The 12,254-nt window shown below is 33.9% G+C and overlaps 2 protein-coding genes across 2 annotated transcripts in view; both read right to left on the reverse strand.

Annotated features, from left to right (window-relative positions):
- LOC126734679 (protein HID1) overlaps positions 1 to 12,254 on the reverse strand; it is a 34,705-nt gene that overhangs the window by 3,921 nt on the left and 18,530 nt on the right. The window lies entirely within an intron of this gene.
- LOC126734847 (BRISC and BRCA1-A complex member 1-like) lies at positions 609 to 1,699 on the reverse strand. Its single transcript, XM_050438628.1, has one exon. The coding sequence runs from the start codon at positions 1,608 to 1,610 to the stop codon at positions 666 to 668; it is 945 nt and encodes a 314-aa protein (XP_050294585.1). The 5' UTR covers positions 1,611 to 1,699; the 3' UTR covers positions 609 to 665.

A 12,254-nucleotide genomic window follows, 5' to 3' on the forward strand; every position in this document is an offset into this window, starting at 1 on the left:
TTTTTGTTTTAATGAAATCTCCACCTGATGGTGGAAGGCATCAGCACTCATATGAAGGTGTGCCCTGATTGCAAATATTTTAATTTAATTTGCTTTACAGATGTTTGCTCAGAATTTATAAAGAGTCAAGTTTTTAAATTTTTCAAATTATTTTTTAATAAGCTAAATTAATATGTCTTAAGTGACACATAGTACATTTTGTTTTTGTATACATTAAATATGACATTTTGATTTAGTATTTTCTCAATATTTGGCAGATATGACAAAATTGTTATACTGTTTCGGGCATTTCTACTTAACATACGACTTTATGACTTAGTATACTGATCAGAATAATCATACCGGTCCCAAATATGCAAAAATCTTAAAATCCAAAATTTTGTCACTTATGACCTTTTGTCTTAGCACGGCAGAATATATGTGCTTGATAATAAATTTCCTCAATTTATACTTAAAACTTTGAAGAGAAGCATGAATGTCCTCAAAACAATGAATTTTTTCAAAGTACTTTAAATAAGAAACAAGTTACCTCTCCACTGCAGCTACTTAAGATGTTTCTTTATGAATCTCTTAACCTAATATTAGAGTGCAAAAGTAAACAAGTCAACTGAAATATCACATTTTAATATATTTTAAAAAACATAAAAGTTAAAATAACCTCAAATCTAATTCTTAATTAATTTCTGTATGGGCCTCTGCAGAGGATGTGCCAAAAGTTTAGCAGCACACCTGTGCATCCTTCTCAAATCCCTGCCTACAGGAAAGAAATAGGCATAACCTTTCTGATCCAAACCTTGTAATTTATCAAATATTTTCTGGCAATTGTTGGCAGCCTCTACTGGTTCATGGGTCATCATAACATCACAAATTAAAAATGGATGATCCAGTAATCTTTGTGCTCGATTGCTCATCTTGATTTCTGGTAATGTGTATGACCTGCCATAGAATAAAATGGTTCTTATCACACATGGTGGGGGTAAACCATCTCCATATGGTTCTGGCAGGGGCACCTCCTCTATGATATCAAATACACTGTTCAAATTAAAAATGTCTTCGGTTTCACATGGAGTTATTTGGTTTATACAGTCCAAGATTTTTTTTGCTTCACTGGTAAACTCCAAGACTAAAGTGGAAGTGTTCTCGTTCATCAGTATTATGGCAAATTGATGTAAAGGATTAATGGAGAGCTTGAGTTTAACTAAAATTGTTACAGCCCTTTTAACCATGCTTAAAGGGGGATATTCTTGGTTGCCTATGGTAAATGGGGTATAGTTCTCGTCCTGCGCCCTATCAATGACCAAGACTATACGTTCAATCACATTAAAGTTGGGTAGAGTCACTTCCGGAGCAGAACGTTTTTCAAGTACATCATACGACTTGAGATATTCGTCTTCGACGTTCAACGGCGCCGGCTTAACTTGGACTTTTGGGGTAGCAGGCTTACTGCGGGCGCCTGAACTACCCGCCACGGTAGAGTAGGACAATTTTTTGCTTTTTACGGTGAGTCCTTTGAGTGATTCTGAGAGTTTTTCTTGTTCCTCACTGCTGGCCCTTTTACGGTCTCTGCCGCCTTCTATTTGGATGGGAATTATTCGTTCCCGTTCAGCCATTAAGTTGGTTTTTAATAATTTTTATTGTGGATGAATTCGGGTGACAAACTTTTGCGAAAATAACATAAGTTAAGAAAAATAAAACACAGAAGTGTCAGTGCTGACTTTGACATATGACGTGTTCATATGACAAAGCGTAAAGGTGAATTTATATGTACTCGGTGCGCAAAATATTTTAGATGAGATTAAATCGGGTTGACACGATCTAAGTACACTTGGATACCAATTTGGACCAAGTGTGCTTGGACCACGAACTTAAAAATATACCTGGACTGCTAATGCATATGGCCAAGATACCCAAAAATGACCACTGCATGGTGGCCGCCATTTTTATAGTGGTTGTGTCCTTTTGATGTTGGTCACTCACACCACTCAAATCACACGATAAAAAAAAGTAAAACTCGTAATAGTAAAAATAGAAAGAAAATAAGTGTTTTTAACTGAATTTGTTAAGTAAATACAAGCAAAAATTTAAATGAATATCATGATTTTCATGGTGTTAGGATTTATAAGACTCAAGATTATCAGAATGATAAAACAAATATTTTAAAGTGCACGCATCTATTCCAAGTTGATTGAAACTTGTCTGTCTCATTTTAGGTGAGGATTACTTTCTTTCATAAATTTTAACGAAATTCTTAAAGAAGTACCAGAAAAATCACAGATCTAACGCAACTATCTTAAATTCTTACCTATATCGTTGATTGAATATTTGGGAAGATACGCAACCTTATGGGCTAAAGCGTGACCGCAAATATGCGTGAAAAATAGATGGCGATTCTCTCCAGTATGCGCGAAAATAATTTCGTCCGTCGCTTCTCATTAGTAATCGGCCGATCATCCGAGTCGTGTGGGAGAGTTTTTGCACAGGTTCGTGTTTGCCGTATTGCAATTTGGTAGTTGTTAAAAATTTTTCTTGGATATCATAATCACAAATAGATAGATATATGTAAATGTGTTTAGTTTGTGAGACGATGGCTCCTTTAAGCAAAATTAATCAGTGTGCGTATATTAATTAAGACTTTGATTTATAACAACCTAATATGGGAATCTCAAAATCTTATTAGAAAATCTTTAAAAAAATCTAATTATAAACCTCACAGAAAATTATCTATTTTATCTACAAAAATCAATCCGAACTCTTAAAAATACTGTCTCTTCATGTCTATGAGAGCCATTTTCTCTTTTTCTTTTTTTTACTTTAAGAAAATTTTAAATCAATATATTATGTTTATGGTCTTTAGTGTTTTAAGTATTTTCAATAATTGTTTTCATGATGAAATTCATTCATGAAAAAGATAAAAATAAAGCCTAAAAAGCCTTTAAAGTTATTGAGAAACTGGTTATAGTACGAATGGTAGCTTTCCTAATAAAAAAAATAACATATTAAATGAATGTCGAGTAATGTTTTCATTCCTGGAGAGATTATATTTGAGCTTGAAGAAGGTCACTTTGCTGCAGCGGTATTCTGCGACTTCTCTAAAGACTTTGACTGTGTCAACCATGGAAATTGCTCGATAAGCTTTCTAGATATGGGTTTAGGGGAGTTGCTCTAGAATGGTTAAAATTTTGTTTTGTTAGACAGAAAAAAGTTTGTTTGGCCAAATGGCAGTTTGTCTGAACTTTGTGTAGTAAGCAGGGTTCGTTTCTCGGTCCTATTTTATTTCTATTGTATATAAATGACCTGGCGTTTATCCAGATAAGAGGATTCTTCACTATTTTTGCAGATGACACCACTATCTTATGGGCAGACAATAATAAAAGCACATTAACAAAAACAATTTCTACAGATTTATTAATGATTAAACAGTGATTTGATGCTAATTTGTTGTCTTTAAACATAGATAAGACTAAATTGTTAAGTTTTTATGTTCAGAGCAGTTCATGATTCACAAGAAAGAATTGGAAGTGAATAATTTTAACAGATTTCTTCGAATTGTTATCGATCATAAACGTAAGTTTTATGGAGATATGTCAGGAGGCAAAAACTGGCTAGACGATGTTATGCTGTTAGAGTGGTTTTAAATGAACTGAGATTGATATCTGCAAAAACGGTCTATTTTTTTTTGTCGAAAGTTGGAACTTACTTTCATACAAAAATACCTACAGTATAGAATAACATTTTGGAGTTGCATTAGTAAACGGCTTTTTGACTCGATGTTTGTTTTTAAAAAACGAGCCATTAAATATATGTGTCATAAATCTCCACAGGACATGCAGACCCCTATTTAAAGATACTTTCCTTGTGTTGCTTGTTTATTGTTGAGTCTGCTTGCCTAATATATAAAAAATATAAATTGTATCTTCAAAATAATGGCTCCTTAAAACGTTATAATATCAGAAAAGAATACAATATTCCAATGCCCATCCCGAAAAGTGAACTAAGAATTCTCTTATTTACTTGAGCATAAAAATTTTTAATCATTTTCCAAATGTCATAAAAGTCTCTAGAAGTTCTCCTCGCTTTAAAAGGTTCTTAACGAAACTTCTTAAAAGCAAGTATTTTTATAGCATTAGAATTTTTTTAAGATAGTTAGGAACAGGCCAATCGTATATAATTAGTTTTTAGTAAAGATGTAAAGGTTAGAATTTGTGATGTTACTCTAAAAAATTTTTAAGTCGTCTTGCTTTGAAATTGAAAATACATTTTGTGTTTATACTAGTATGTTGAACCCACTATTGTGTATTGTTTTAAATTATGTGTTAGTAATATGTCGATTAATGTGCCTATTTTATATCATAGAAGTATCATGTCAACAAGTAGGTACCATGTATTTATGAATAAAGTATGTTTTGAATTTTTTGAAATTCGAAATTGTATTTAAAAGAGAGAGAGGTATATAATATTTAATAGGGATGATTCCAACTACTCACTAGAAATTACCTCGTTGAAAAAGTAATTCTTGTTGTAAAAGGGTTATTCAAAACTGCAAGTGGCCAACATGGAGTCGACAAGAAGAAAAAAAGTTGATTATGACTCTCTAAAGAAGGATTTAAGAGTTATTAAACGTCGTATTTAAAAGTTAAAGATGTTAACTTGTAAATGAGAGAAAGCGTTTACAACAATGTATAAATGATTTTATTTTATATTTTCAAATAACGCCAGAAAAAAATAAAAAAACCATTTTGCCAAATTTCACCTTTTTCCTGAATATTAGGAAGTATTTGGCATTTTTCCAATTTTTAGATTGCATTTATTCAATCATTGCATTTATATTGCGCAACTTTCGCCTAATTAAACCATTTATTGCTCATCCTTATTTTGGACATCCTGTATAACCGCGATGAGACCCTTCATACTGTTAAACAAAATATTTGTTTTTTTTTCTTATTAACTTTTTCTAGTTTTAAGAATTAGTAATTAAGTGTTTCCCTGTATTGCAAATTAAAGTGTGGCCTATTTTCGATATTTTATAGTGTTGTTACACCCTTATTCAAAACATTTCAACCCTTATTCAAACATTCATACATTACTTAACCACCACATTTATCTATAACTATCTTTATAGTTATTTATGCGAGATCACAGCGCATTTAAATATCGGCAATAACAAAATAAATAAAAGCGCTGTTATCATCATCGCCCTTGTCTTAAAAAAATAACAAAACGGCCGGGCGGCCAAAGATTCCCGCGTCGTTAAACTGCAAATGGTCAATATAGCGCCGACAAAGAAAAACAAAGTTGATGATGGCTCTTTAAAGACAGAACGTCGTATTTTAAATTTTAAAGGTGTCATCGTATAGGCGAGAAAAAGTGGTCACAATAATTTATTCATTTAATAAATACTTTTGTCATATATTTTGAAATAACGCCAGAAAAAAATAAAATGATTTTGCCAAATTTCAGTTTTTTGCAAAATTTAGGAAGTATTTAGATTTTATTATAAAAGGACACTATATTGCTCAACTTTCCTCTAATTATTCCACCTCTATTGACGTCCTGTATAACCGTGATGCGGGGTCTTTAAACAAAATGTTTTTTTTTTGTTACTAGGTATCTTTTTATAGTTTTAAGTATAGTTGTAACAATTGGTAATTGAGAATTTTCCTGTGTCGCTTAAAACTTAAAATGTGGCCTATTTTCAATTTCTATTAACATCCTCACTCACAACCCCTTACTTTACAGATGTCACTACGCTGCACATTTTTCAGATATGGAATCACATGACAAAATGGGTTACTTTTTACAAAAAATTATTGATCAAGAAGTTATATTATGATCGGTATTAAGTCTTATGAATTATTTCAATTATTCTTTATAATATTTACGTGAACCCTACTTATATCTTAAAATTTGTTCCACATATTTTTTGTATATTAGTTTTTAGTTAATTAAGTGCAACGGGCTTTTTATTTAAAAACTTGACCCTCTTGAACACAAAATGAAGGAAACAATGTTTGTTGGAATTATAACTTGTATTAAACTTTGTTGGTAATTTTGTAAAAATAGCTTTTTATATATATTTTTGTATTAATTTTTGTCTCAAAAACATATTTTGGTAAGTAATTATTTGTTTATAAAATTTAACTTTTAAGAAATTTCAATATGCCTCCACCCTTAAGTATATCACTTATCACTTGACCACCACATAAATGACACCGTGTTGTATGTTCAAAAAAAATAATAAAAACATAATTGGCAGCATCATCCCATATCTTAAAAAAATATCCAACACGGCCGCGTAACCGGAGATTCCAGCGTCGTTGAAAACCTGACTCAAAGAAGCCAAAAGCCAAGTCCACACAGCTAAAATAAATCGTTCCTAGATATGACGCTTCGCGGCAGCACCACACGGTGCACGAAACTGAACGGCAATCCGATAGTCGACCGGGTACACTTTTTAACACAGGATTGCGTATCTTCCCAAATATTCAATCAACGCCTATATGTAGCTTTCTATTTTGTATTTTTGTAAACATAACCTCTCAAAAACTTTAATTGTTTTGTTTCCCTACAGTTGGCACAATTAAAATTTGTCAGAGTGACCAACATCGAAAGGACACAATCACGGAAAATGGCGGCTCCCTAGTAGTGGTCACTTACTTTTCATTGAATTGACAAGTAGACTTGGACCAAGTTGGTTTCCACGACAAAATGACTTGGATGTCAATAAACGAGCTTCAAATGCAGAAAAAAGAGATAAAAAAGAAAAAACGAAAGATTTGGATACGTAAACGTCAGGCGCTTGGAGCTTCCTCCAATTTCCTTACAGAAGTGGCGGGTGAGGCCACTTCTGTAAGTGAGTGTGTAAATGAGTAAAGCCACATTCAAAAACCATCTGAGAATAACTGCAGAACAGTTTGAGCAACTATTGGAAAGTGTAAAACCAAAAATTCAAAAAGTTGATACAAATATGAGAGCTGCATTACCTGCAAGATTAAAACTACAAATTACCCTTCGTTACTTGGCAAGTGGATGTAGTTCGTACGCTAGAATGTTTGTATAGAGTTCCCAAATCTTCAATATCCAAGTTTTTACCTGCAGTACTTGAAGCAATTTATGAATCATTGGAGATGTATATTCAGGTAAGTTGTATGATTTTTCGTCTTTGCATTTTTGGTTTATGTTAAAAATATAGAAAGTGCTATATATTCTAATTATAAGTATGTCATGCTGAAAAAAAATAATGATGAAAGTTGTGCTATAGATTCCAAACGTACATATATATACCAAATGTACTTGCAAAATGTTACTTTTTTATTGTAATTTAGCATAAAAAAATAAACGAAAAATTCAAAAAGTTGATACAAATATGACAGCTGCATTAACCTAAACCTAAAAAGAACAAGACAAGAAATTTAACTCATTTTCCATATTCATCAAAACCACCGATACTGCGGATAGCTTCACTTAATATACTGCCAGTGATGTATTCTTCTGACAAACTGTCTTGGCTGTCGCTGAGCGATTCATCTTATTGTGCAGAAGTTGATGACCTGGGAGATAGTTCTGATGTATCAGATCTATTTGAATGGTGAATATTATTCCTATTAGAGAGTATTAATTCCTGATTATGTGCAGGATTGTAAGACGCATTGCATGAAGTTGGCGGTTCATTAATTTGCTAGTTTCGACGCATTACCATGAGACGCTTTTCTTGGACTATTTCCATTATTTCTAATTGACACTCCATTGCATCAGCAATTGGAATTTCTCGTAATTGAGATGCTATGTTATTGGCAAAATGTGAAAACCCATCGACCATCTGGGTTTTTTGCACATCCTCTTTTAATGATTTTAAAGTATTATTGAAAAAATGATTTCAATATGTTCAGGGGTCGCGCTTTTAAATTTTTTGATTCTTTTCGAAATTGATTTTGGTGTCTTGAAACTGCTACATTCCGGTTTTGAACCTTCAGTATGAAGTGTCGTTTTATTTATGGAATCATCTGTCTCACTAAATGCTTCATTTGTACTAGGTGACTCAGCAATAAAGGTGTCAACGTGGGCCTCAGCAGTATAGTCACTCTCGTTTTCTGTTTCAAATTCTTGTTCACTTTGTTCCTGGTCCGTTGAGTCACTCACGTCTTTCTTAGGCTGCAACAGAAATAAAAATATATATTAAAATATTTATTAGTGTTTTATAAAATTTAATTTATTAAAATTTTACTTTTTTTTCAAGTACCAAAAACTAACGCTGAGTGGAATATCATAGCGAGAGGGTTTGAAGAGCGCTGGAACTTTCCAGGATGCTATTGACGGGAAACACGTCAACATTTAGCAACCACAGGGTGGTGGATTTTTATAACTATAAGGCCTTTTTTAGCACCGTCCTTATGGCACTTGTTGATAGTGATTACAGTTTCATTTTTATAGATGTTGGGAGTCAGGGAAGAATGAATAACAGTACAATTTTTAACCAATCTACATTAAAAGCCTCCATAGAGGATAATTCTCTTAATTTTCTAAATTGGGGTGTAATGCTCTTAAAGAATATCTTATGAAGCCATATTCTCGAAAAATGCCTTTAAAAGCCGAAGAAAAGATTTTGAATTACCGGCTCTCTCGGGCTAGACGAGTAGTTGAGAATACCTTTGGAATAATGGTAATGAGATTTCGCATCTATCGTAGCCCTATTTACTTGTGTCCCGAAAAGGTAGACAAAATTGTGAAAGCAACGTGCGCGCTCCATAACTGGCTGATTAAAACTTCACGATTGTCCTATGGTATCTGCTGGTACTTTCGATACCGAACATCTTGATGGACACATAAGGCCTGGGTCATGGAGAACGGACATATCCACGAACCTAATTTAACACATCAACAAGGCAGCAACAATTATTCTCAAATGGCAGAACGTAGGAGACAGAAATATACCACATTTTTTTCAGGTGCTGGTGCCGTACCTTGGCAAAACGACATGATAAACTAACTAGACTTTACGCAAATACTTTTCTTAATATTCGACTTTTTGTTAAATAAATATTTTAGTAAATAAAAAATGCTTTTTAAAATTATTGACAATTAGTTACAGTATAAACAATTATACAGCATAAACAATTATTATTAAAGCAACTTACCAGATTAGTGTATTTATTTCTGATCTTCATTACATCACGTAGAAATCTATCTGCGATTTCAAACCACGCAATACTAGGTGCATAAATGTCTTCAGTTGACGCGCTTGTTGTAGTTGATGCTTTAATTTTTTCTGCTTCCTGTTAATAGATGGTTCGCATGGCATTGATTTTTTTCAATACCATGTTTTCACTAAGACCAGGAATATTCATATTTATTCTTATTCGTTTAAGAGCCGAATTCCTAGCATCTTTGTTTTTATATTCCGCTAAACGCACATTCCATAAACTTTCCTCAGCTTTGTATAACTCCATGAATTTAATATTCTCCCTTTCGGACCATTTTCAACTTTTGCTTATTTCCAGTTTTCTTTTTTCAGACACCGACGCCATTTTATTTCACAAACAAACACCATTTCGATCCAAGTAAGTTGGGTACTGTCCTACTCAACTTGGATGTAACCTACTGATCCAAGCGCACTTGAATGAACTGGTGACACGATCAAAGTAACGTCCAAGTGCTGCTCGCGGACCATCCAAGTAGACTGTAATCAAGTATACTTGGATCGCGTCAACCCGGCTTAAGAGCCGGTTAGTATAAATGTCCGGTTGAGTTGCGGTTCACTCAACCGAAGCCCGAAAAACCGTTTGAAATTATGAACCGACAGTTAAGTGAAGTTTTTTACAAATGCTTTTTGTTTATTTTGGTGGAAGGCAAGAGGTAGAGAAATTAATCATTCCTATTAATTTTTCTATAAAGGAAACTATTAAAAATAATTTTGCTTGTATATAAAAATGTCATCTTCATCTTTACCTGAAAAAAGTAGATTTCTTTGGGAATCTAGCAGTGACGAGGACGAGTTTTCTAGTAGTAGTGATGAAAACCAAAATCAAGCTGTAAGAGCCCCATGAAACTTTTTACGTAGTCTGGATCATTTCACCCGGAGGAGTGATGAAGAATTTAAAATAAGGTTTAGGCTGATTCAGATGCATCTAAGCCCTTAACCGACAAACCTATAATGCTAATGATTTTTTCATACAGCAATTCTAATATAGCCTTATTTTTTGTTTCTTGAGTATCACCACCTGTCTTCATAAGGCTTTGCCTTCTTCGACTTTCATATTTACGTATTTACATATTTACATCTTTTTTCAAATTATCAAATTTGCACCTTAGTTACTCTGGTGTTCTAGGCGCCATTGAAGATGCATTATATAACTCTAACTACTTTTTCCCAAGCAGAAACCTTTTTCTCCAATTTTAATTCCAATCCTTTATATTAAAAATTGTGTTTACCTTTTGCCTCCAGGTTCCAGCATCAGTTTTCTTACTTTCTATATCCTTAACTTAATTACCGAATCTACTAAAGTATGGCAGTTCAAATCGGTATAAATGATTCTTTTTCCTTTACCACTGATATTAATTTTTACTTATAAAACACCCAAATATTTTATACCAATAAAATCCAAAATACCCGCGAAATAATACTATTGTCATATTTTTCAATGTCAAAAAGAAACTACTGCTATTGGCTTAAATTATTGCATAAATCAACACTTTACAAAAAAAGTACAACCAAAGCGAAGGTTAGCCAACGTAAGCCTAAAATCCGTTTATAATACGGAACAGTTCTGAACCGTCGGTTAGATTTTAACCTTTAGCTGGTTGGCCAACCGGGGGTTAACGTTCATTTTTATATAACCGTCCCTAAAAATCTTTTTCGTCGATTACAATAGACAGTATTCGAAGATGCTTATGTTTTGACGCTTAACATAGACATAAACGTTATCTTAGTCGCTGTTTAACAGCTCTCCAAAAAGTGTTTTCGAAATAGGTGATACATTTACCGCTAAGCCAACGATAGCGCAAAGCTTTATTTCCAAGAAATTCGCTTTCATCGTTTCCTTTGTGATTTTACGCCTTAAATTTTCTAAACTCATTTTTATTCAATTTTAAACCAACTATACAGGGTGTTTCAGAACTATGGGATCAAATTTCTGGGGGTTGTTCAGTGCAACAGAAGAATCCACTTGAGTATAGGAACCCATGTCCGGAAATGCGTCACTACGCCACTACGGCCCTAAGACGCGTTAAAATTTATAAAAAGCATTAATTACTTAAATAGGATCTGCATTTATTTTTACCTTTTGTACATGATACCATAACAACAATTGTTTAAAATCAACGCTTAACAAAGTCAATTCTCAATGTCATGTTTACAAATTTTATAGCTTACAATTTTTAAACATTTATTGCTAATGGAAAACTTTACCAATCAAGAATTGGCGGATATGCATTTGGCATAAGGAGCAATAAACTGCAATGCACGAGCAGCATCGCGGTTGTATCATGAACGTTACCTCGAACGACAGCATCCTGGATACAAAAAGTTTATTGCGGTTCATCGGCGGCTCGCTGAGATAGGCATGTTTAAGACCAAGATGCATGATACTGGTGTTGCTCGAACCGTAAGAACGGTTGAATTTGAAGAAGAGGTGCTTCAGCGAGTTGCCGATGAACCATCAAATAGCACACGTGACGTCGCTAAGAATATGAATACGAGTAACGCTTCTGTCTGGCGGGTACTACACGAGCAACAACTCCATCCTTACCACTTCCAGAAAGTTCAAGGTATGACTGCAGCCGATTATCATCCTAGAGTTCAATTTTGTCGATGGCTTCTGGATCGCATCATTGCACAACCAATTTTTTTACGATATGTTTTGTGGTCTGATCCGTCTGATGAAGCCTCTTTCATAAGAGATAGTATTTTTAATAGTAGGAATAGCCACGTTTGGGATGAAGAAAATCCTTATGCAATTTTTCCAAGAAAACATCAGAATCGTTGGTCTGTAAACGTAATTGGGCCATACCTTCTACCGGAACGGTTAACAGGACCTATTTATCTGCGTTTCTTGGAGGAAGTTCTCCCAGAACTCCTTGAAAATGTTCCACTAAACGTAAGACAGCAAATGTGGTTTCAGCATGATGGAGCGCCGGCTTCACTTTGCTGTACAAGTACGCGAGTATTTGGCTCAGCGGTTTGGGCACCGTTGGATTGCCAGAGGTGGAGCAGTTTCTTGGCCTCCTAGGTCTCCCGACTTAGTGCGGCATCATGTGCGGCA

This window comes from Anthonomus grandis, chromosome 1, assembly GCF_022605725.1.
Source record: "Anthonomus grandis grandis chromosome 1, icAntGran1.3, whole genome shotgun sequence".
Taxonomy (NCBI): domain Eukaryota; kingdom Metazoa; phylum Arthropoda; class Insecta; order Coleoptera; family Curculionidae; genus Anthonomus; species Anthonomus grandis.

What these genes read in the sequence shown, in the direction of transcription:
- LOC126734847 (XM_050438628.1), bottom strand. Translation starts at nt 1,610, where the DNA reads ATGGCTGAACGGGAACGAATAATTCCCATCCAAATAGAAGGCGGCAGA.